This window comes from Schistocerca serialis, chromosome 2 (genome assembly GCF_023864345.2).
Source record: "Schistocerca serialis cubense isolate TAMUIC-IGC-003099 chromosome 2, iqSchSeri2.2, whole genome shotgun sequence".
NCBI lineage: Eukaryota > Metazoa > Arthropoda > Insecta > Orthoptera > Acrididae > Schistocerca > Schistocerca serialis.
Genome location: NC_064639.1, coordinates 52,700,214 through 52,727,409, shown reverse-complemented (window position 1 = coordinate 52,727,409; position 27,196 = coordinate 52,700,214). Strand labels below are relative to the sequence as shown.

Sequence of the window (27,196 nt, the reverse complement as noted above, 5' to 3'; positions counted from 1 at the left end):
CTACAATTATGGAATTAGAATCCATTCAAGCAACTACAGATGCTATGACCATAAACATGAAGAATTTAATGATAAGAAAGAGAATTTTCTGCAAAGTTTGGACTGAGGACAAAATGAGAGGTAGATTACAATCCAGAATACAGAATTTTGAAACCAGTGTACTTTAAAAGTGACTAAATGAATTTGCAGTGTAATAAAATTATACAGTTACTGAATACACAGACTTACCTGTGATGTTTCATTGTTATCTTTAGTAATGTCTGCATTATCATGCAGACCATAAACTTCAGGTGATGTAATGAGAGGTAAAGTGCGTATGTATTCCAAACATCCCTCAATAGAGGTGTCCTGTGGAACATAATAGAGTCCACTGCTGGAAAACGCATACCTACAATGCATAAAAATTCAAAATGAATAAGTTTATGATTCTGCAACCATATCAAAATCCTCTTTGGCTATTGCACAGAAATTATCAATAACTAAAGCAAAAACATAGAAAACAATGGTATCTTGACAATAAAAAAAACAACTGTTCCTCAGCACTGACATAATACAAGGGTTGGAACTTAAATAGTGGCAACTATTTATTCACAATGGATACAAAAGAGTTACGTGTTTGCACCTGTTACTGTCCTTCAAAGTAGTCACCAGCATTGTGTAGAACCAGTTGCCAGCAATGTGGAAGGCATAGTATACCATTAGTAGAGCCTGTTCTGTTGATGGTGTGAATGGAGCAGTCTAAAGTTATGGTGGTTCTTGTGTAAGACTGTGATGGAGTTATCCTAAAGCGTTACATTCCTCCATGGCATACCGTCAGTGCATAGTACTACTATTCATTTTTGGAGCATAACCTGCGTCCAGCTATGCCAAAGGAGAGGCGACACTTTCTGTGCAAACTACCCATCATTTTGCACAACAATGCGCCAGCGCATACAGTGCAAGCTGTGGCTGCTCTGTTCAGTTGATGGGACTGGGAAGTACTGTACTATCCACCATACTTCCCAGACTTAAGTCCTTGTGACTTTGATTTGTTTCTGAAGATGAAGGAACCACGTCGTGGCATTCGCTTCAGAACTGTTCCAGAGATTCAACAGGCAGTAGACCACTCCATTTGCACCATCAACTGAACAGGCTCTGCTAACGGTATACTACACCTTCCACATCACTGGCAATGGGTTCTACACTATGCTGGTGACTACTTTGAAGGACAGTAACAGGTGCAAACATGTAACTCTTTCATATTGGTTGTGAATAAATAGTTGCCACTATTTAAGTTCCAACCCTCATACAATGCAAATGTTTTTATTATTATTATTATTATTATCATTTATTGATATCAATATAATAGAAGGAAACATTCCACGTGGGAAAAATTATATATAAAAACAAAGATGAGGTGACTTACTGAACGAAAGCGCTGGCAGGTCGATAGACACACAAACAAACACAAACATACACACAAAATTCAAGCTTTCTCAACAAACTGTTGCCTCATCAGGAAAGAGGGAAGGAGAGGGGAAGACGAAAGGAAGTGGGTTTTCCTGCCAGCGCTTTCATTCGGTAAGTCACCTCATCTTTGTTTTTATATATTATCATTTATTTATTCATCTAGATTAATTTCCGCCTTAGAGTTTCATTTCTACAAGGATTTATGCATTAGACCAACAAGAGATGTCCATCTGTGGATTACTCTTAACACAAATAAAGTAATGACACTCTGAGCAAAGTAAATTTACCTATGACTGTTGCAGGCTGAGATTCACAGCGCAGAATGTCATAACTACATGGTAGCAGGCACGTAACAGACCATCCACATGAAGGATTAATTCACATTACGCAGCTGACCAGCACTCATTTATCTTGTAGCTCAAGCACCAGCAAAATGTTTACACAGACACTCTTCTTTCTCAATCAGTGTCAACATATACTACTCCTATGTTCATCAATTATAGTAATGCATATAGTTCTCAGAACTTTGTAAGTGATTGAACTAATTCTGTACCCCATAAATACATGTCAATGAGAACTGAGAGAACTGATCAGGATATACCTCTAGATCCAATCCAGACATTTCTGTAATGCAGTTGTTAGTACCCATAATGTGACATTATGGACAGATTGCTTTATCAAGAAGAAATATTGACAGACTGCTTCCCAAACCATACAGCAAAGAATGTGAGGAGTCAGGTCCTCCACCCTCTTCACAGATGACACAAAGGCTAAATGACTATTAAATAATAGTACTTAATGTACACTTGGGCTTCTGCTGTCATCCGAACAGCATATAAACTGGTGGTATTAATCCAAAGTCATATGTTGTTGTACAGCACATGAATAGTGCATTGAGGAAATTTTGTAAATAAGAAAACTAAAAAAATACTGCAAGAATGTCAACTGGATTAGCAAGTCTTGGTTTACTGTATTTACTCGAATCTAAGCCGCACTCGAATCTAAGCCGCACTCGAATCTAAGCCGCACCTGAAAAATGAGACACGAAATAAAGGAAAAAAAAAATTTCTCGAATCTAAGCCGCACCTGAAATTTGAGACTCGAAATTCAAGGGGAGAGAAAAGTTTTAGGCCGCACCTCCAAATCGAAACAAAGTTGGTCCATTGTAATATGAGACACAATTTAGGTCGAATGAATGACGATACCACTACAGTAGTTTGGTTCGAGTCGTAAGCTTAGCAGTTAAGCTTTACCAGGTAGCCATTGCTATGCGCCAGGCGCTCCGTCCGTATTTATACGGGTACACTTCCTTTTTCACGTGCTTTGCCTGGTTTGAATCGATTGCTTATTTTGCTTTGATCTGATAAGTGCCATTTTCTTTGTTGTAGGTGTTTACATCACTCTAAGCTGAAAATGCATTACTGTACTGCGTCATGCATTGTTCGTCGCATTCTGATAGTTCATGTTTACGGCCTGTCGCCGCTCGCGGCATGGCTTGCTTTTGTGCGCGCTACCACTGCTTAAAATTTAAAAAGAAAAAAAAAAGAGAGAGGAATCATCTCATTAGCGAAACAATTGCAATAGACTGCTATTTGTTGTTACTTACACAGCTGCTTTCTTTGATAATGATCAACAAGAACCAAATAATAGACTGCGTATGATAGAACATGTTCTGAACGAGAGTTTGGCGAAAATTTTTCTCCGTTTGAAAATCTTTGCGGCCGCTTCCTTAGTACATCGAATTCTGCACAGAAATTAGAGTCATCTTAGATTTAAAAATCTAGTCAGTTGCCGTGCTTCATTTCTGACTGTATCACTATTGGGCATAAGAATAATACGAATATAAACATGACACAATATGTATATTCTTCCGCATTTGCTGGTGTCTCACTCTAGTTTCGTAGTTTATGAGGTATACAGGATGAGATAGCAGCAAACACGAAAGAATACATGGCAAAATGTTTATATTCGTATTATTCTTATGGTGAAGAGAATACTGCATGTGATTCACATTTCATCAGGTTCCTATTAGCAACCATCTCTTCTCACAGGTAGGAATAAATTCAGAACATAGAGTTTGCCACATTGACAAATATCCCAAACAGTCTTGCCAGTCGGATTTTCGTACTACATTGAAATTCTGCTACATTCGAAGATGAACAATACGGAATTTGTATTTACTTCGTTGGATAATGTATGAATATGCAGTGGTCGAAACTTGGGGCAGAGAAAAAAATCTAGTCTTCCACCTTTATTTTAATTTATTTACTAACGCAGAGGTTTTGGCGCCAGTATTTATCTTTGTGCCTACAAAGCATGCCTGTGTAGCGCTACATATATTCGACGGCAGAAGTTAGTTGTGGCGGCACCTACCAACATTTTTCAGAACTTCCGCTTGCTTTGCACTCGATTCTAAGCCGCAGGCGGTTTTTTGGATTACAAAAAACGGAAAAAAACTGCGGCTTAGATTCGAGTAAATATGGTACATACAAACAAAATACATTCTATGAAAATCATGTAAGTTTACAAGCCATTATGCTCAGATTTAAGTCTACAAGCGATTATGCTCAGATTCTGATAATGAAGCACACGCCCCATAAAAAGAGTTATGGAAACTGATATACACCGCCAGACAAACAAAGTGAAGCACCCAGAAGACATCGCCAGATGTGTATGTGTACACATCACATGTGGCTTGAAAATGATTAGCGTTGCAATTTTCTGTCACAGGTAGAACTGTCAAAAGAGTGAACTACTGTTGTTTGATTATTGTTGTTACCAAGACCGGTAAAGTATACGAGGGGCACAAACATCATCAGATTTTGGGAGATCACTGCCAAAGACAGAGATGCTGCATAATCACCTAAGACAGCATTATCAGCACTTGACAGTGCGTGAAAGGAGGCCGATTGTGAGTCTCCATTTGGATGGCTGGTCAAATTGTGCAATATCCAGATTTCTGCTGTAATTTGATGAAACAGTGTCGGACTACACGGGAAAGTGAGGACAGGCCTACCTGTGGTCAAGGTTTGACCACGTACGGCAACTGTGACAGAGGATTTCAATATTGTTTACCGAGCACATCATAACCCTTCACATCTGTGTGTGGCATCAGAAAACAAATAATGGACTCTCTGCAACATTCTGTGCCATCCCGCACAATGGTTGGAGATTAGCAGCAGCGAGACTACTGCCCCACGTGTAGAACGCCATCAATAACACGACACAAACAGCTGCATTTCAAACGGTGTCACGCACCTGAAGCTCAGACTGGTAACGGATGAGTTGTATTGTGTTAAGCAACAAACTGTGAATCTGAACTAACCTGGATGACCACTGTCAGTTGTTAGGACAGTGATCTGGGATGAGGTCCCTTTCTTCCAATGTTTTGGAGGGGGACATAGTGTCTCAACCCAGGAAGTTTCATTTCACTTTCGTTTTTTATCAGGCAGTGTATGATAGGAAATCACATTTCACAATGATAACGGGAGACTTTAGCCCTTAAGTTCCACTGATACAAAAAAAACCAATATTATTTCAACATTTTTATAAAATTTACCTTTATTATCAAAGTAATCAATGAATATGAGAAGAAATTCGCAAAAAGTAAAGAACCAGTTGTTTTAAAGTGGTGGTTTCACTTTGGAATATAATTTTAAAATTTTTCACAAAATTAACCTTTATTATAATGGTAAGCAACAAATACAATAAATTGACAGAAAGTAAACTACCAATTGTTTTAAGCATCTGGTTTCACTTTAGGACAACTGGAACATACAGTCTTCAACCACCCATTTCCTGTGATATATTTGAAGGCACTTTTCCTAGATTGAATCCCACATCTCGAAACTCCCATGAAGTCATAACACCTAAAACAAGTTATAGTCCTAACTAACGAGCAAAAAATGTGCCGAAAATGCAAGAAATTTCTAACGAGAGTACATACTTTCATTTTGAAACCATTTATAAAAGCAGTAGTAAAAATTCAAATTTACATTAAAATAAATTTCCATGTACTTACTTTCACTGTCAATGATATTTTCAATATGATAACCACATGTCACAATCTCTTACAATCATGTAGCACAGTCTCTGCACCGACCATTGCTTTGAGCACTGTAAATGACTACTACGGTGCAGTACACACACAGAAGTACTTCAATGTACCACAAGATCAATATGTCCTGGAATTGTGTCAATGGTTTCATGTAAAAAGTACTAGTTTTGAGAAAAATTATATGCAGATTTTGATTTCTTCTGTGGAAGAAACTGATTACAAACACCTTCACAAGCTGCGACATATCCTCCATGTTTCCACACAATTATCTTAACCTAAGAATGGTGCATTATAGTATATGTAATAGTGAACATTGACAAATTTGCGTGTTCCAGCTACTGTCAGTAGCTTTTTCATTCACATCCTACTTTATAAGTTTTAATCTGACAAACAGAACAACAAAATGCACACAGGATAGATTAATAATGTCTGTGAACTGCATTTCCTTATGGGTTTCTGCTAAAATTGCACCAGGTTTTACAAGGTCACTTCCTTTTATGGTGGGTACTTCATTAGGAAGGGGATGGGGGGAGAGATTTCACAACCAGGACTGTGTGCCATTATACTTTTTCTTTGTGTCTGAGATCCCTAGCACATACTAACCTTATGTGCAACAAGATGCCTTTTGTTGAATTATTTAATTGTTTTTACAACCCTCAACTAAATATAATAATTCAGATCAATTTGAAAGTTTAACAGAACCACTTTCATGAGGGTTATATTTAGTCATCTTTCCAGGAAATTCAAAAACAGTTTTTCAGTCTCCTATTATTTATATTTACTAGCAAAGTTAATTCATTCCACTCACTGATAACTGAACCTAAATTTGAGGTGTGATCAAAAAGTAATGAGCATTTTTGTTTTTCTTAAAGAATCTTTATTTATTCATCATCAAGTCTTTCACATTCAAAGTAACCTCCTTCAGCTTTACTACAACTTTTTTTTCAAACTTGAATGCACTTCTGGAACTCACTTTTCATTATGGTGTTTGGAAACTTCACTCACTCCGTCTTCAGGCCACAAGTGGCCTACCGAGACCATCCAACCACTGTGTCATCCTCCGTGGAGTATGTGGATAGGAGGGGCGTGGGGTCAGCACACCGCTCTCCCGGTCGCTATGATGGTGCTACTATTCGGTCGAGTAGCTCCTCAATTGGCATCATGAGGCTGAGTGCACCCCGAAAAATGGCAACAGTGTATGGCGGCCTGGATGGTCACCCATCCAAGTGCCGACCATGCCCAACAGCACTTAACTTCGATGATCTCATGGGAGCCAGTGAATACACTGTGGAAAGGCCATTGCCGTTCGGAAACTTCAGAGATTCTATTTTTATCTCATCAATGGTGCCAAAACAATGTGCCTTTATGGTTCTCTTCAGCCTTGGCAATTGAAAGAGGTCGCAGGGGTACATGTCCAGCAAATATGGCAAGTGAGCACCACAACAGTTTTGTTTTTTGACAAAAAATCATGAACAGGCATTGAGACATGAGCAGGAGCATTATTGTGATGTACAGGGTGACACAGAATAACAGGGTGACACAGAATAACAGGAATGTTTGAAATGAGTAGTGGCAGCCGTGGACAGGTGGCAGCACTGCGGGTTTTGTGACAGTTAGCGAGTAGACAGTCCACCATTTCAGTAATCATGGATCAGTGGAATGGACAACAGCGTGCGTTAGCGATAAAAATGTTTTATAAAAACAAAGATAGTTTGGTTAGTGCCACAGAGGGAGTTTCAACATTTTTATAATTTAGGACATCAGGTTGACGTACCATTGAAACACACACTAAAATGTTGGATTAATAACTCTGAAGAGACTTGATCTGCCCTCAAGAAGAAACCAACAGGATGACCAAGAAGTGTGCATTCTCCAGCAAAACATTGATGTTATACACAAGACTGCCTTATGGAGCCCACGGCATTCAGTTCGAAGCAAGCAGCACTGGTTGGAATGTCCCGGGAGAGTGTTTGCAGAATTATTCATCTTGATTTAAAATTTCATCCATACAAACTGCACATGGAGCAACAACTGAAGGGCAATGATTACCAGTTACAATTAGGATTCTGTCAACAAATGATAACAAAAATAAACAATGACGATGAATTTCTAAATAAGTTGTGGATGTCAGATGAGGTACATTTTCATCTTACAGGTTACAGAACTACCACTACTGGGCAAACACAAATCCTAATGACATTCATGAGTGCCCTTTACATGCTAGTAAAGTGACAGTATGGTGTGGTGTTTCATCACATGGGATTATCGGACTGTATTTTTGCGAAAATGAACAGGGAAACACAATAACTGTGACTGCTGATTGTTATGTGGAGATGTTACGAACTTACATTACACCTGCATTGAACAACTTTTCAAATGTTCAAGAAGCCTGGTTGCAACAGGATGGAGTGACATCATACACTGCATGGCAATCAATGGCATATGTGTGAGAATTGTTTGGCAACCGTCTGCTCTCACGATTCAGTAAATTTCCCTGGCCCCCTAGTTTGCCAGATTGATCCATTTGTGATTTTTTCTTGTGGGGCTACCTCAAGAGCAAAAGTCTACATGACATGACCAAGAACGCTGCATGAGTTAAAACAGAGAACTTGGGATGCAATTCACAGTATCCCAGTTGAGATGTTGCAGCAGTCAATGAGGAATCTCAACAGCAGATTTCACGAATGGATTCTTACGGGAGGGCGCCATCTAAAGGACGTAATTTTTTAAAAATGATAAATGCCATCAGTGTTTCATAAATGGCAAAGATGTAAGGTTTCAATTACTATGAATGCAATTTCTTTCCTTAATCACTTCCAGTTTTATTGGATTGTGGAAATGTTCCCGTTTTTCTGTGTCACCCTGTACTTTCTACGAGTGATTTTGCCACAATTCCGTTTGTTTTCTTCAGATTGCTAACGCAAACAGTACAAAACAGGCAAGTAATATTCCTTATTGCCCATACAACCTTAAGGGAGGAACTCATGATGCCCTCTCACATTGTAATCAAAGAAAATAGAGTAGAACCTCCACATTTGATCAAATATGTCAAACGTTTTTTGGTCCTGGTTCTTCAAAGAAGTTTCCGTTGGGACAATTGGGACTCGGTTTTGACATCATACCTATACATCCATGTTTTGTCACCTGTTATAACATTCTTTAGATGTTCTGATTCATTGTTGACTTCATTCAGCAATTCCTGAGCGATGTCTACATGACACCGTTTTTGGTTGAACTTCAATAACTTTGGTACCTGCTGCATGTTTTGTGCCCAAACCATCTGAAAAGAGTTGCCTGTCATGAGTCACAGGATATGCCAACATCATCAGCAACCTCACTTAAGGTGATTTTGCAATTTATCAGAACCACTTTCTTTACTTGTTCCAATTGCAGATGCGCTAGGGCTTCCAGGACGATTATCAACTTCAACATCTTCTTGACCTTTTCTGAACATTTCTATCACTTGTAAGCTCTAGTCTTACTCACAATATGAGGTTCATTCAAATGAAACCTGATCAGTGCATCTACCTTTGTCTTACACGTAAGGTGGCACCACGTAACTGCAGGTATGGTGGCGCCATCTATTGGAGAGAGACTGACGTGTGTGTCCACCGTCTGATGTTGCAGAGCACCAATGTGGTTTCACACCAAAGAGAAGGTGGTCACACAAATTATCGTCCACTACCAAATTTGCAGGCGAGTAAGCAGGAACAATTGAAGAGTTCCTAGATAACAGAGCGCATCATGTCATTCTCAAAAAAAAAAAAAAAAAATGGTTCAAATGGCTCTGAGCACTATGGGACTCAACATCCATGGTCATCAATCCCCTAGAACTTAGAACTACTTAAACCTAACCAACCTAAGGACATCACACACATCCATGCCCGATGCAGGATTCGAACCTGTGACCATAGCCGTCACGCGGTTCCAGACTGACGCGCCTAGAACGGCACGGCCACACTGGCCGGCTCACCGTGTGTCAATTCGTTGCAGACCTTCCTGCATTTCAGTACAATTTGCCATTGTTACAACCTCTCGATATACTACAGCATCATCCGCAAAAAGTCTCAGTGAACTTCCAATGTCATCCACAAGGTCATTTATATATATTGTGAATAGCAACTGTCCTACGACACTTCCCCGCGGCACTCCTGAAATCACTCTTACTTTGGAAGACTTCTCTCCATTGAGAATGACAGCCGGCCGCGGTGGTCTAGCGGTTCTAGGCGCTCAGTCCAGAGCCGCGTGACTGCTACGGTCACAGGTTCGAATCCTGCCTCGGGCATGGATGTGTGTGATGTCCTTAGGTTAGTTAGGTTTAAGTAGTTCTAAGTTCTAGGGGACTGATGACCATAGATGTTAAGTCCCATAGTGCTCAGAGCCATTTGAACCATTTTTTTGAGAATGACATGATGCACTCTGTTACCTAGGAACTCTTCAATTGAATCACACAATTGGTCTGATAGACCATATGCTCTTACTTTGTTCATTAAACAACTGTGGGGAACTTTATCAAACGCCTTGTGGAAGTCAAGAAACACGGCATCTACCTGGGAACCAGTGTCTATGGCTCTCTGAGTCTCGTGGACGAATAGCATGAGCTGGGTTTCACATGATCGTCTTTTTCAAAACCCATGCTGATTCCTACAGAGTAGATTTCTAGTCTGCAGAAATGTCATTATACTCGAACACAATACATGTTCGAAAATTCTACAACTGGTCGATGTTGGAGATATAGGTCTATAGTTCCGCAAAACTGTTTGACGTCCCTTCTTGAAAATGGGGATGACCTGTGCCCTTCTGCAATCTTTTGGAACGCTACGCTTTCTAGAGACCTACGGTACACCTCTGCAACGAGGGGGCAAGTTCCTTCATGCACTCTGTGTAAAATCGAGCTGGTATCCCATCAGGTCCAGCGGCTTTCCTCTTCTGAGTGATTTTAATTGTTTTTCTATCCCTCTGTCATCTATTTTGATATCTACCATTTTGTCATCTGTGTGACAATCTAGAGAAGGAACTACAGTGCAGTCTTCCTCTGTGAAATAGCTTTGGAAAACGACATTTAGTATTTCGGCCTTTAGTCTGTCATCCTCTGTTTCAGTACCATTTTGGTCACAGAGTATCTGAACATTTTGTTTTGATCCACCTATCGCTTTGACATAAGACCAAAATTTCTTAGGATTTTCTGCCAAGTCAGTACATAGAACTTTACTTTCAAATTTGTTGAACGTCTCTCGCATAGCCCTCCTCACACTACATTTTGCTTTGTGTAACTTTCGTTTGTATGCAAGGCTTTGGCTATGTTTATGTTTGCTGTGAAGTTCCCTTTTCTTCTGTAGCAGTTTTCTAACTCGGTTGTTGTACCACGGTGGCTCTTTTCCATCTCTTACGATCTTGCTTGGCACGTCCTCATCTAATGCATATTGTACAATGGTTTTGAACTTTGTCCACTGATCCACAACACTGTCTATACCTGAGATAAAACTTTTGTGATGAGCCGTCAAAGTACTCTGAAATCTGCTTTTTGTCACTTTTGCTAAACAGAAAAATCTTCCTCCCTTTTTTAATATTTCTATTTATGGCTGAAATCACCGATGCTGTAACCCCTTCATGATTGCTGATTCCCTATTCTGCATTAACTGTTTCAAATAGTTTGGGTCTGTTTGTCACCAGAAGGTCTTAATATGTTATTGACATGACTCGGTTCTATGTTTAACTGCTCAAGGTAGTTTACAGATAAAGCACTTAAAAAAATTTCACTGGATTCTTTGACCCGCTACCTGTTATAAACATCTGAGTCTCCCAGTCTATATCTGATAAATTAAAATCTCCACCCAAAACTATAACATGCTCGGGAAATCTACTCAAAATATTTTCCAAATTTTCCTTCAGGTGTTCTGCCGCAACAGCCACTGAGCCAGGAGGCCTATAAAGACATCCAATTACCATGTTTGAGCCTGCTTTAACTGTGACCTTCACCCAAATTATTTCACATTTCGGATCTCCGTCAATTTCCTTCGCAACTATTGCACTTTTTATCGCGTCCCCTTTCACTGTCCAGCCTGTATTTGAGGTATACATTCCAATCTGAGTTTAGAATTTCATTACTGTTTACATCTGGTTTCAGCCAACTTTCCGTCCCTAGTACTATGTGGGCATTGTGACCGTTTACTAATGAGAGCAGTTCTGGAACCTTCCTATAGATGCTCCTGAAGTTTACTATTACCACATTAATATTGTCATTCCATGTTGTGTTTTGCCTACTGCTACCTTGTCGCGTCTCAGGAGGCGTCTTGTCGGGCCTAGGGAGGGAATTCTCTAACCTAAAATAACCCACATGTGTACTTCACACATACTCTGCTACCCATGTAGGCGCTTCCTGCATGTAGTGCATGCCTGACCTTTTCAGGGAGACCATACATTTCTCCACCCGATTGCGGAGGTCGAGAAATTTGCACCTCAGATCTCCACAGAATCGTCTGAGCCTCTGGCTTAAGCCTTCCACTCGCCTCCAAACCAGAGGACTGCAATCGGTTCTGGGAACAACACTAAAAATAGTTAGCTCAGATTCCACTCCAGAAGTGAGGCTTTCTGCCTTCACTAACTCCACCAACTGCCTGTATGAACTGAGGATGACCTCTGAACCCAGACGGCTGGAGTCATTGGTGCCAACGTGAGCAACAATTTGCAGTCGGGTGCACCCAATGCTCTCTATCGCCGCTGGCAGGGCCTCCTCCACATCTTGGATGAGACCCCCGGCAAGCAGACAGAGTGAACACTGGCCTTCTTCCCTGACCTTTCTGTTATTTCCCTAAGGGGCTCTATCATCTGCCTAACATTGGAGCTGCCAATCACTATTAAACCCCTCCTGCCGTGTGCCTGCTCGGACCTTGCTGAAAGATTGGCCACATGTCCACTCAGAGGCAGAGCGGGCAATGCCACATGGCCAGCCTCCACACTGACCCTCCGCCTCGTGCAATGCAAATGCCGTTGAACCCGCCACTCCCTTTGGGGAGAGGGTGACCCAACCGCGCCCAGTACCTGCGAAGATGTCTCGACAGCAGGGACCGTGGGTAAAGCATGAAACACCTGGGGTGTACCATGCGACGCACCAGACTCCCCACTGCCGCTACACTCTGAGGCAGAAGCCTGAAGATAGCTGACCATGGCCATCAGCAGTTTAAGCTGTTTGCGAACAGTGGCCAGCTCCTCGTGTGTCCGTACACAGTAGTCACACATCCTATCCATCCTAAGAAATCAACAGTTTATTGTAGAAAGTTAAGTAATCAACTTTTAATGAGACTGCTAATTCACTAAAGGCGGCTGATAGCAGACTAAACTGTGGTTGCCAGACACTTCTCGTTGGAAACAATGAAAATAAGCACTAACTGCCTCTGGACTGTATTCAAAACAAACATGAAATCTATGGAACACTATTAATAGTACTGAAAAATTAAAGCTTCCTAAAAGCAAAAACACATGGAAAAAGAAGTGACAAGTAAGAAAAACACAGTTAATACTTAAATTTACGTAGCATGCTGCATAGGAGATGTGAATCAGACGGCAGTTTGCTTACTGTTGGCACAATTTCCCCATTGCTACACTAGCTGGTCAGTTCCATCCTTGAAGAAGCTCATAATGTCCTTATTTTTTTAACCACGAGGGCCCAATGCTTGTCGAGTTCCTGGAACATTATCAAGCCACCTTAGAGAACCTTAGATGAGCCATCAAGTCGAAAACACTGAGGCATGTTGCCCAATGGCATTATCCTCCTGCATGGTAATGTCCACCAAGACACAGCCAATGTGGTGAAGACAACATTGAAGCAGTTTCAGTGGGAAAGCTGGAACATCCACTGTACAGTCCCGACTTATCCCTGTGTGATTTTCATGTAGTTGGACCTCTAAAACAAGCTACTTGCAGACATCGATTTGCAACGGACGATGAACTAAGTGATTGGGTCCAGGTCTGGATCCAACTGCAGTCTACTAGATTCTTCAAGGATGGAATGGGACGGCTAGTGTAGCAATGGGGAAAACGTGCCAACAGTTTCGCGACTATTTTTGAATATGTGTACTGTGTACATCTACCTGAGTTAATAAAATCATTACCATTACTTTACACGAGTGACCAGGGCTCATTTGAATGTCCATATAGATTTGTCAAAAACCACAATCAACATTTTAAATGCGGCGTTGCATTTTATTCCATTTATCAAGTAAAACTAATGCAAATTCCTTGATCCAACTTTCTAGAAAGTATAAGCTCACCAAGCACTCAAAAACTCATTTAAACTTTTCATCTGTCAAATACTCAAAGCTGCGTGGAGTGGTCGTGCAGTTAAGAGGCGCCATGTCACTGATTGTGCGACCCCTCCTGCCGGAGATTCAAGTCCTCCCTCAGGCAAGGGTGTGTACGTTGTTCTTAGCATAAGATAGTTTAAGTAGTGTGTAAGCCTAGGGGCTGATTACATCAGCAATTTGGTCCCTTAGGAATTCACACACATTTGAACATTTTGAAATACTCAAAATGATGCAAACATACATCAAAGAATGTGTGTGCTAACAAGATAAAACAGTTGAGAAACAGATGTATAAAGCCCACAAAATTAAAACATTCTTGTTACTTTTTGAACACACATCATAGATATATAACACTTTCAGGCTCAGAAAACTCTTAAATATATCGTTACATTGTAATGTAGCAATACAATTAAGGAATATATGAAAATAGCATTTCATACCAAATTAATAAGAAAGCACTTGAGAGAAAAATAATGCAAAAATACGTATAGTTTTGTTATTAAAGACAACACTTACATTGGCTCCTCAACAACTCTTTTATTGTAGTAGATGGCAAGGAGAGAAAGCAGAAGTCTTCGGTCCTTGTCATCTGTTACACGACCTCCATAGTTACATTCTCCTGTGAGGTATGTAAGAGCTTCATATGGTACTTCTTTATAATCATTCAAAAACATCTGAGAAATTAATAAGGTTTCAAAATTTGAACTTTCATAAAGAAGAATAGCATAAAATGAAATGCACAAATAAAAGCAAAGCAGGATACCTTATAAGGTCATAGTGGAATTATCTGCCTTCTAGTCAGAAAAGAAATTATCAAGATAAAACATGACAAAAATTTTGACAACAGGATGGGAAAATGGAAATGCTGTACTAAGATGAATGTGAGATGTGAACAGACTACCAGTCAGTCGAGATTAAAATTATAGAGTAGTTCCAATAATGTGTTTATAGGTAGTGGGAAATTAACTGTCCTTAAGAGTCTCATTCTTGGTGCAATGACTCCTGTTTTGATCCATTACTTCCCTTGATATATTGTGCACTAAACTTGAACATGAATCAAATTTTTTTCTATGTGTAGATATCACAAATGTCATTATCAAAGAAGTAGAATGTAATGCACACTATTCAGTGTCATAGTGGGAATCATTAGCACATGGCTTACGTAATACAAATTTTCACTGTACTGCAACAAAACATAGTAAACATAGTTTGCAACTTTAATAAAAGTGACGCATTTTAATATCAGATCATAAAATGATCAGTGAGCCAAAAATCTTAAATATAGAGACCTGAAGATGTACTTGGAAAGGTCACATTGTGCATTAACTAAGTGGTGCAGTATTTTCCACAAGAAGTGTCTCCTCTGCTATAGACAAGATACTGTTAGTTAGATATGTTTATTTCCACAGGAGACACCTGTGCATAAGAGGACAAAGCCCTGGTATCAATTATGTTTATGTCATTTCTTTCCATCAATCCACTAATGAGACTGAAGAGATGTTTGCTGCTGTTGGTTTCACCAGCCTTAGTTTGTTATTTTTTACCTCCAGATATTCATTCTCCCTCTTACACATAAGTCTCTTCCTCCTCAACTAGGTAGTAGCACCCAGAGGGACAGTATGGGATGGTACACTATTTTCAATGCAAGCACCCCTTGCTACCACGTCAACTTATTTCCTTAGATTCCGATGTGGCCCAGTATTAAGGAGAATGAAAGTTCCTTCACTTTGTCTAGTGGATACTTTTGCTAATGGTCTAAAGAGCACTTTGGCACATGAGCAGATGAGAAAATTATTAGGTCTTCTGCACCTCATCAGTTCCAAAGCCTGTGGGACTGTACAGAGATCTGCATAAAATATTGTAAATTAGTCTAAAAGTTCAAAAGACACTCAGTGGACAGTAGGTAAATAACTATTACATTTGTATGTTCATCTTAATATTCTCAGAAGGCTTGTTTCAAAGTAAAATGTGGTGCACAAAATTTATTGTACTTGTTCAAATTTAAAAACACCCTAGTTCTCACTATTAACAAGGGAGACACTTGTTACAACCCTGTGCTCATGTCTTAGTGTGCTTCAATAAGTTTCTCATCAAACACAAGGCCTAGGAACTTTACTGAGAGTCTGCACATTGTTAGGTAGAAATGACTGAAAAAATTAGCTTAGGACAGTCCTGTAAATGATCAGAAAGGCACTATGTTATTCACTGAGAAAGTGTGCTATATTTATAAAACAGACTTGTTCCACAGCGTAGCCAAAGGTAGTAAATTGTGTTTTATTCATCTCATGACGTACATTTACAATCCATTTGGATTGCATGCAGGAGACATGTCAAAAATTTATAAAAAAATTACAATGGTTTTTACATTAATAAATAATAGCACTATAATAAATAACAACACTATAAGGATATTTCTTGGAATGTCTAACACACTGTACCCAGCTCAAATTTCCAGTTTGTCCCACATGAATTCATCCACTGAGTAATAACACTTCAGTGTCAGTAGCTCATACAGCTTTCTTTTAAGTGAACATAAATTCATCTACATCAACTTGTTCCCTTTTAATTTATTACAAATTTTCATTCCCATGTATTGAGGTCCCTTGGCATACAGTCTGAGGCGGTGGGTGTGGAGCATAAAATTTTCTTTTTTTCTGGTATCACGTGAATGGACAAAAAGGTTTCCCTCAAATAATTCATCTATGGTGTACAAAAATATAATAATCTCATATATGTATAAGGATAGCAGAGTTAATATTTTAAGTTTTCTAAATAATGGTCGAGATGGTTCTTTGTGATTTGCAGTGAACACATTTCGTATGATTTTTTTCTGTATTTTGACTATCCGCACTATGTTTGTCGAGTTACCCAAAAAAAACAATACCATACCTAACAATGGATTCGAAGTAACTTGTATATGCTACTTTTTGTGTGTTGATGCAAGTTGCAATTGATAATATTTGCACTGCAAATGCAAAGCTGCTCAGTTTGTTTGCCTGGTATTCAATGTGTGCCTGCCAGCTCAAATTTTTTAGTACGTTTAAACCTAAGAATTTGAGTGAGACAGCTTCTTCTATACCGGTACCTTGGTTGTTGTGTACAATATTAATCTGCTCACATTTTGACTGTTTGGATTTGAACTGCATCACGTGAGTATTAGATATGTTTAAGATTCAACCCATTTAGCTGAAACAAAGTTTCTAAGGTACTGAGGGTACTGATCACAGATTTGGGAATTTTTTCTGAGTCCTGATCTTCAACTAAGACAGAAGTATCATCTGCAAACAGAACAGATGGGTAGCTGATATTTAACGGTAAGTCATTAACATAAAAGATAAATAAGACTGGGCCTAATATGGAGCCTTGTAGAACACCCTGAGATATTTGTTTCCAGTCAGAGAAATAATATGTGCCATTTGAAGAAATATTAACTCTTTGCTTTCTGTTGGATAAGTAGGATTTAAGCCATTGTAGGGCACTGCCGCTAATGCCACACTTTTCAAGTTTGTAAACAAGCCATGCATGGTTTACGGAATCAAACACCTTTGTGAGGTTGCAGAAAATTCCTGCCACCTTATTTCTCTTGTCTAATGATGTACTTAATTTCTCAATGAAACTGTTTACTTGTTTACTGCATTGATGGTGTCTTTCCCCTGCTGAAAACCAAACTGATAGTTTAGAATGACAGAATATTTTGCAATGAAGTTTTGGACTTGTGCAACAGCAAGTTTTTCAGGTATTTTAGATAGAACTGGGAGAATCAAGTTAGGATGATAATTTCCCATGATCTCTCTTGAACCCTTTTTGAAGAGTGGTTCGACTTCAGCATATTTCAGTACCTCTGGGAAACAGCCCTCTTCAAAACATTGATTTATTATCTGAGCTAGTGGGTTTGCCATTCTATTGTGTACCACTCTGGTGGGTATTCCATCTCAACCAGCAGATTTTTTGTTTCTTAATGTAAGAATAGCACTTTATACATCCTCCACAGAAACTTTCGATAATTTCATAAAGTTTTCAGAGTTTTCACCTAGGCCAAAGGGATTTACTTTGCCGTGATAATCTGATTCATCTACATCAGACTTTGTCATATTTGCAAAGAATTCATTAAGGTGGGTAGGACGTCAAACGGGTCGACTTGGAGCACTAGAGGCACCACAGGACATTTTAATTTCCTCTGTCTATACTTTAACAAATAAATTCATAAAACTTTGTCAGCATGACCAGGAAGGATTCAGAATTCATACCCATAGCAGTGGAAGTTCGAAAACATAAAGAAGTTTTTTTTTTTTTTTTTTTTTTTTTACGTGTGAAATTTTATCATTTTTTTCAATTACTAATGGCAGCATTTGTTGCTATAGGTACACTTTAAAATTAGCCTGTTATTTGCCAGTTATTTTGCTGCCTTGACAACTCTTTTAAATATGGTTTTATAGAGTCTACCATATTTAATCAAATCAGTATTTTTATTATATTTTAGTTCTCTGAGCAGTTGCCTTTTCCTTACACTGGAAATTTTTTGCCCTGGGTAATCCACTTTACTGTATTTGTTATTTTACTGCTGCAGAGTCTAGGTGGAAATGTTTCATTAAAGTCCCCAAGAAAACTATTTACGAATTTCTCAAAGTTTTTGTCACTTGAGTTACAATAATGAAAAGGCCATGTTTTATCTCTTAGCTTCTCACTAAATGTTAGCAAGTTTTCTTTGCTGAAGTTCCTGCTCATATGGGTTTTCATATGTGAAATGTTCCTGTCTGTCTGTGGCAGCTCAATGAACAATGCACAATGATCTGAAATACCTAGATCTAGACAAAATTTATACATATCTTCATATACATAATTAGTTAGAACATTGTCAATGCATGTTGCTGATTGCACATTTCAAAGAAATGCCATTTGAAACCATATTTCCTTACTAAGTCAGTGAATCTTGAAGCATGGCTACTATCACATGTGATATCAATATTAAACTTAGAAGCTATTACAACTTTTTTTCTTTTTTTCTCTACAAAGGTCTTCTAGCATAATTTGAAGCTTAGATAAGAATAGCTCTGTTGTTGATGTCCATGGAATTCTGCATAATGAGATTATTATAACATTTGCTAGTGAGTCCACTATTTCTACACAACAGCTCTCGAACACACATTCTCCATTTAAATAATTAAAATAGTTTCTGGTCTCATAATTTATATCACTGTGTAGAAGTATACATGAGCCTCCATGTGACTTGCCTCTTCCGCAAAAGTTACTTGATAATCTGAAGTTCCCCATACTGTTTGGAATTTTAATTGTGTCCTTAGTAAACCAGTGCTCATTTAAACAAACAACTTTAATATTTGCACATTCTCACAGAATGATTTCCAATTCATCTATTTTGGAGCTTTTATTGTTAGAAGCATCCGTGTTTAGGCCATTTATATTCCAGTGGATAACATACCTACTTTGACTATCACACTTTGCTTTAGCACATTTCTTGCCAGATAATGGTTTGGTTCTGTCTTTCTTAATGCTACACAACTTTTTTCACCCCCATCACTACTCATAAGTTTCCCTTATTTTTTATGATCTGGCAAGTATATATGAACATCTTACTGAATATTTTTGAGCCCAACCTATTCAAATGTAGACCATCTTTGGCAAGACACTTTGCACTTAGAAATTTGTTAGGATCAATGAAAACGATTCCTAGTTTATAGCACTGTTCTTTAATATTGCCGTTTATTGTCTGCACATAGCTATCACTCACCAATTTTCTGTACACAATGCCACTTATTATTATTCTGGAATTTGTGTAGAGTCTTCTGGCCATTTGGATGAGGTTCCTTGTGTGGTTTACAATTTCTTCCTCACTGTTGTTTTGAAGCAAATTTGTTCCACATGGATAAAAACACATTGTGGATTTCTGCTATGCTAATTTGTTAACATCGAGTATAGATTTAAGTATCAGGAAGTCGGTTGTGAAAGTATTTGTATGGAGTGTACCCGTGTATGGAAGTGAAACATGGATGATACATAGTTTGGACAAGAAGAGAATAGAAGCTTTCTAAATGTGGTGCTACAGAAGAATGCTGAAGATTAGATGGGTAGATCACATAACTAACGAGGAGGTATTGAATAGAATTGGGGAGAAGAGGAGTTTGTGGCACAACTTGACAAGAAGAAGGGACCGGTTGGTAGGACATGTTCTGAGGCATCAAGGGATCACAAATTTAGCATTGGAGGGCAGCGTGGAGGGTAAAAATCGTAGAGGGAGTCCAAGAGATGAATACACTACGCAGATTCTGAAGGATGTAGGTTGCAGTAAGTACTGGGAGATGAAGAAGCTTGCACGGGATACAGTAGCATGGAGAGCTGCATCAAACCAGTCTCAGGACTGTTTGTCAGCTGTGTCACTCTGCGTATTTGCCGAAGTAGGTCCATCTAATACTTTTTAAGTTTTTTCACATGCACGACACTTTTCACGTTTCGATACAATATTTTCTTGCTTTAGTAACGTCAATTCTGCTTTCAGAGCATCAATCTCACTTTGAATAAGATGAATAATTTCATCCTTAGAACTTAGTGTGGATGTTAGTCGCGGATTTTCATCATTATTACAGTTGAGGCACGTCCACTGAATATCGTCATTTATAAATCTCAGACACACATTTGCGGACTTCTCATGTAACCAAAAGTTGCACTTAATTCACCGAATTCCTTTGACTACACGTTTTTTACACTTTCTGCATGAAAAACCATTTAATTTCAACTGATTGTGAAGCATCCTATCACAACACAATCCTACCAGCACCATGGGAATTCACAAATAAACAAACTAAACTTTAACTAAAAATGGTGCTCCCTAGTTATCTTTTGGTTTGATTAAAAATATGATGTACACTATTAAAGTTGACACACTTGCTTAGCATCACTACTCCCACAAGTTGAATACATGTTTTGTTCAAGCTCCAAGACTTTCATTATTTTGAGTAGGACATCCACAAGCTACAGTGTTCATCTCTGACATGTCAGTCATGTCATTCCCAATATATGCAACTGTTTGTGTCATTTCCCAAAAACTTTCAGTGACTGTGTCCAGGACTGTGTGTCTCACAACATAGTGTGCCTGCAAGTGCTGTGCCAAATTCATATCATATCATCCATTGTAAATTACTTTTGTGTTTCATAGAAATTTTTGCTGTAGTATCTTTGTTCAGTCTTTTCCTTGTGATTTCAGTGTGTATTTATGTTTTTTGGCAATTTTCAGACACTTATGAATGTCGTGAATAACACATTTTCTAGTAAATTGTGAGATAGAACCGCGTATTCTGCAAGTGGCGGTACTAATATATATTGATGAACCATTAGCCTTATTGCTGTTTAAGTAATTATATGATTAGTGCAATAAATTTACTTTAATCCACTCAATGAGTGTTTTTCCTAAGACAGTGTTTGAAATTTTATAATTGCCACCAGAACTTAGATCTCATGAAGTCACTTAACATGGTATAATATTGTGCTTTAGCATAATGTAACCGTAATTTTGTGTTTCATTTAGCTTCCCCTTCAACAGTAGTGTACTATCATCAACATTCCTCATATATATTATCACTGTTCTTCACAATTTTGCCTGAGTACCTTTAATATAGGAGGGGAGTCTTTGTACTTGGGTTGTAGGTGTTGATTAACTAAGGCAGATATTTGTTCAGCATGTTGCTGGCAGCTATAGGATGTGCGAGGATGATTGGCTTTGTGGACCATAGGAAGAACATAAAGGTGTGGGTGTGTGGTTTGTGTGGAGTAAGAAGTTCCACAGATTGAAGTGTTAGTTCTTGTGGGGGCATGAGGTTTTAAGGAGGGGCTAAAGGACAGACAAAAATGGGATCTTGATGGCAGACACTGTACGTAGATGTGTTAGACAGCTAGTGTAGACTCTCAGTTACATACTCTTGTTGGTCAAGTACCACAGTGGTAGAGCCTTTGTCTGCTGGGAAGATAACACTGGTATCACCAGCTTTTTGCAGACAAAGAGCCTGGAGTTATGCAGAGGACACATTAGGGCCATGTTGTAGGGAACTGACAAAGAGATGTGAGGCCATGCTGGATGTTAGGAATTATTGGGAGGCTTGCAAGGGATGGTTTTGAGTAAAATCCAGCATGGAATGTAACAAATTATGAGAAGGAAAGTTGCTACTCACCTTATAGTAGAGATGCTGAGTCGCAGATAGGCACAATAAAAAAAGCGCACAAACGCAACTCATATACACAACTGCAGCCTCAGGCATTTGAAACCACACTGTGAGCAGCAGCACCAGCACATGATGGGAGTGGCGACTGGGTGGGGGCAAGGAGGAAGCTGGGGTGGGGAGGGGGACAGGTAGTATGGTAAGGATGGCGGGCAGTGAAATGCTGCAGGTTAGGGAGAAGGCAGGGGAGAGTTGGGGGAGCAGGGGGAAGTAGCGGAAAAGGAGAGAAATAGAGAGAAAAAGAGAGAAAGACAACAAAAGACTGTGTGTGGTGGAATGATGGCTGTGTAGTGCTGGAATGGTAGCAGGGATGAGGCTGGATGGGTGAGGACAGTGACTAACGAAGGTTGAGGCCAGGACGGTTACGGGAATGCAGGAAGTATTGCAGGGAAAGTTCCCACATCCACAATTCAGAAACGCTTGGTGGGAAGGATCCATATGGGATACGCTGTGAAGCAGTCATAGAAATGAAGGATATCATGTTTGGCAGCGTATTCAGCAACAGGGTGGTCCATTTGTTTCTTGGCCACAGTATGTCAGTTGCCATTCATGTGGACAGACAGCTCATTGGTTGTCATGCCTACATAGAATACAGCACAGTGGTTGCAGCTTAGCTTGTAGACAACATGACTGGTTTCACAGGTAGCCCTGCCTCTGATGGGATAGGTGGTGTTAGTGACCTCCCCATCCGCACCTCTCCCCTGCCCTCCGCTTAACCTGCAGCATTTCACTGTCCACCATCCCAACCATACTATCTGTCCCCCTCCCCGCTCCAGTCTCCTCTTTACCACAACAGAGTCGCCACTCCAATCACGCACTGGTGCTGCTGCTCGCAGTGTGGTTTCAGTTGCCTCAGACTGCAGCCGTGTGTGTAAGTTGCATTTGCGCAAGTGTTTGTGTGCGTATGTGTGTCTATTGCTGACAAAGTCCATGGGCAGAAAGCTTTAAGAGTGAAACTATTTTTGTTGTGCCTATCTGCTACTCAGCATCTCCGCTACATGGTGAGTAGCAATTTTCCTTCTCATAATATTGTTATATATTTATCTTATTTCACGAAGGGAAAAACGTAATTTTCACTAGATTCTCCATAATTTATCACATGTGTACACTGATATACATTACAAAATGAATAGTGGACACTTCGTCACATAAGGCTGAAAATTCTCTTATTTAATGTTGTTATTGGCATGTCCTCACCTGGCAGTCCTTGTCTACAGTTTCACATTTCAATCTTTATATGGCTTTTTTATGAATACTTATTCACTTTATGTAAACCACAATGAAATGCACTGATGGCTTCATACTACATAATCGGCACAGCAGAACATTGTACCCCATTCACATAAAACATTTACACTGAGGTGAAAAGTCATGGGATACCTCCTAATATCATGTCAGTCCTCCTTTTGCTAGGTGTAGAGCATGGATTCAACAAATTATTGGAAGTTCCCACCAGAAATAATGAGCCACACTGCCTCCATAGCCACCCATAATTGCGGAAGTGTTGCCAGTGCAAGATTTTGTGCACACACTGACATCTGCATTATGTCTCATAAATGTTTGATGGAATTCATATCAGGCAATCTGGGCGATCAAATGATTCACTCAGATTGTCCAGAATGTTCTTCAAACCAGTCATGAACATAAAGTCCATGAATGACTGAAATTGTATCCAGGTAACTGAATGTAACTATTTCCAGTCAATGATCAGTTCAGTTGGATCATAGGATACAGCCCATACCATGTGTAGCCACCACCAGCCTGCACAGTGCTTGTCGATAACTTGAGCCCATGGCTATATGGCGTCTGCATCACACTCAAATCCTACAATCAGTCTTACATATACCTCAACACTAGGGTTGGGATAGCTTTAAGGAAAACATTGAAGTTGGACCCTCATATTTTGTCATTTGTTGTTTCATGTAATATACTTTATTACTTAACAAAAATATTATAATTACAATTTAAAAGAACTTATTATAAGAATCAGAAATCTCACAATCAAAACTTAAACAGTCTCAATTCATTAAAATAAATTTTAACAATTATACCATTAAGAGCAGGTCTTGAAACTGGAAGTATACAGTTACCAACACAGGAAAAGGTCACACCAACTGGGTGTGGCTTCAAGCAGGTTCAGCAAACAATTTTATCAACCAAATGACTTATAATGGCAACCATTAAATGTACTAACAATTTCCAAGCTTAGGTAACCATTACACAATTGGATAACATTCATCCAAACACAGGAAGGATCACAAGTCAGGTCACTGACCATAGCTGTTGGAAGGCCACTTAGCAATGTATAAGTCCTAATAAAAAGTCTCTTAAGCAATAAAATTCACAATCATAAAAAACAGGCAAACTGGGAAGGTATAATATTTAAATACAAATCCCAACTGGTAGACTGTAACCAAAGATGGAAAATGACCATTAATAAATATGCAATTCAAGATAAGTTGGGAGTACACACAATTGAAATGTTCTTCCAACTGGTGCAAACCAGCAGAAATGTTGACAATAAACTTTTATAAACGCACAATTGCCCAAAATTCAAAGTAAGCTGAGAGTTACAACAGATAGATATTGCAGGCAATAAGTAACAAGCAGCCAAGTTTCACCATAAGTGGAGTTAGCTAATGACTGTGGACCAAGGTAAGACTTGAAAATTTATATTGATAAGTAACAGGTCTTAACTTACTGAGAAGTAGTAATAAGAGTGCGAGGTTTAGACAAGTAGTTAAAGAGGTGTAATGAGGAGGAACCTTGGGCTTGGGCAACACACTTTAACCCTCCTGAGCTCATAAAATTCACCAAATAGAGCAAACTACTGGTTCCCATTTAATTGGTGACACTCTACTGTGGCACGCATCAAACGACTAACTTTACTTAACTTGAGCCACCATGACGCAACTGGCAGGGGCACCGGACTGCTGGCCAGCCCAGACACCATTCGATGATGGAGGTGCCACTGTGGTTAGAAAGCAAACGTGCCTGTGGTCCAGGCCCAGGGAACAGTAACCTGTCATTTGACAGCTACAAAGCTACCGTGCCAACACAGGGAACAGTAATCTGCGCAAATAAGGCTAACACTTAAGAATGCCTAATGAGTGGAAAATGTGAACTAATGTCACGAGTGGCTACAGTTGCAAGTTTAGCACTCCTTAAAATTACTATTATTCAGAAGAAAAAATTCAGCACCTGGTGGTGCAATAACTCAACCATATACATCTTCCAAGATTGCTTTACCTCCCACACAGATAATGTTACAGTTAAATTCACTTCTCACAATTTATAACAGGGAATACTTGTACACTTGTATGACATGTAGCCTAGAACACAAATTACGATTAGTAACACTGACAGATGATCGTGCATAACAGGTCCCATTCCGTATAACACAGACATGGCCTTACAACATCAAGTACTTAAAAATAAGAAAACACAGATGTGAAGGAATTGTGGAGCAGGATTCCAGCTAGGGTGTTATTGCCTCCAATCCTTACAGGCAGTCGTTGAGATGCTGTAAAATTTAAGCTTGCAGAGTAGGCTGGGAACTCGCAGACCAGGTTGCACACAATGACCGTAGGTCTTCCCACAGCTCACTGCTACCAATCCTTAAGCAAACTAGCAAGGCTTGCCTCCAACCGATTTAACCTTTCACGGCTTCTCGAGGCCTGTGCCGGACAGCCTGAGTTCCCCAAATGCAACAACTTGCAAGCCATGTACCCTCCAGCCAACTTGCTCCACATGCCCGCCAAATCGACAACACACACACTTTGACCAAAGACACAGCTCGTAACACACAACTGAATTGATATTGGCAACCTAAGTGGCACGAGTGGAATGCCATGCCACCAAGATTAGAGCCGCCACGGCTCACTTACCAACTGAAATGAGGACTCATCTGACTGGGCCATCGTTTTCCAGTCATCTATGCTCCAATCAATACAGAGAGGTGCTACAGGCGAAGTTATGTTTTAAACAAAGGCACTTGTGTTGGATATCTGTTGCCGTAGCCCATTAATGGTAAATTCCACCTCATTGTCCTAATGGATATGTTTGTTGTATATCCCACATTGATTTCAGTGACTATTTCACACAGTATTGCTTGTCTGCTAGCACTGACAACCTTAAGCAAATGCTGCTGCTCTTGATTGTTAAGGGAAGGCTGTTGGCCACTGCATTGTCCACGGTAAGAGATAATGCCTGAAATTCGGTATTTCTGGCAGTAAAGGCCAGTGGCCGCTGCACTGTCCATAATAAGAGATAATGCCTGAAATTCGGTATTTTTACACTTGACACTGTGGATCTTGGAATACTGATTCCCGTAATGATTTCCAAAATGTAATGTTCAATGCATCAAGATCCAATTATCATTCCACATTCAAAGTCTGTTAATTCCTGTTGTTTTAGCATAACCACATTGTAAAGCTTTTCATGTGAAGCACCTGAGTACAAATAACAGCTCTGCCAATGCACTACCCTTTTCTACTTTGTGTACAGGCTGCTACCGCCGCCTTGTATGTGTACATACAAGGTGGCTTTTGTCACCTCACGTGTTCATTAAACTCAAACATGACAATAGTTTACAAGCCACTGGCTCTGAAAATTTGCCAATTACAACCATCTTTTACATGTGTGTTCTGCTACCGCTTGGTGAGTAGGCTTTTTATCCACCTAATTAAATCAATTTGTCAATAATTGATTGTTTTTCTTGTTATATTACAAATTTTTACATGCTTTATACTTTTACTGCTTTATACATCATAATAGTGAAAGGACTGAAATAACAGGAGTTATAAGTCCATACCTGCAACTGCATAACACTTATTCGCAAATCTGACTCATTAAATTCATAGGGAATATTCCATCCGAGAGGCCCAAATTTACGACGTTCTTGTACGAGAGCATGAAAAAAGCATAAGCTGAAAAGCAGATTCTGCCATTCTCGCACTTGACAGCAACTGTTAAAAAAGACAGGATCTGAGACGGGGTCAGTTGAATATGACCGCAGCAGATTCATTCTCAGGCCTTTTGGTGCTTCATTTGTCATCTTCACACCTGTAAAAAAGTTTTAAGATCTATATAATTCTATTCTCTTCATTTTCCATTTGAAGTTTATATTGACATATTAGACATTAGTTAGTGAAACATAACTG

At 39.4% G+C, this 27,196-nt stretch overlaps 1 protein-coding gene across 1 annotated transcript in view; it reads right to left on the bottom strand.

The window, feature by feature from the left end:
• The window catches only part of LOC126455722 (dynein axonemal heavy chain 3), a 1,249,696-nt gene that overhangs the window by 129,090 nt on the left and 1,093,410 nt on the right, over positions 1-27,196 (bottom strand). Inside the window, exons 62-64 of the mRNA XM_050091491.1 lie at positions 26,848-27,098; positions 14,326-14,483; positions 229-388 (exon numbers count right to left, since the gene is read on the bottom strand). Coding sequence (XP_049947448.1) covers positions 229-388; positions 14,326-14,483; positions 26,848-27,098 — 569 coding nt within the window. The remainder of the gene's footprint in view (positions 1-228; positions 389-14,325; positions 14,484-26,847; positions 27,099-27,196) is intronic.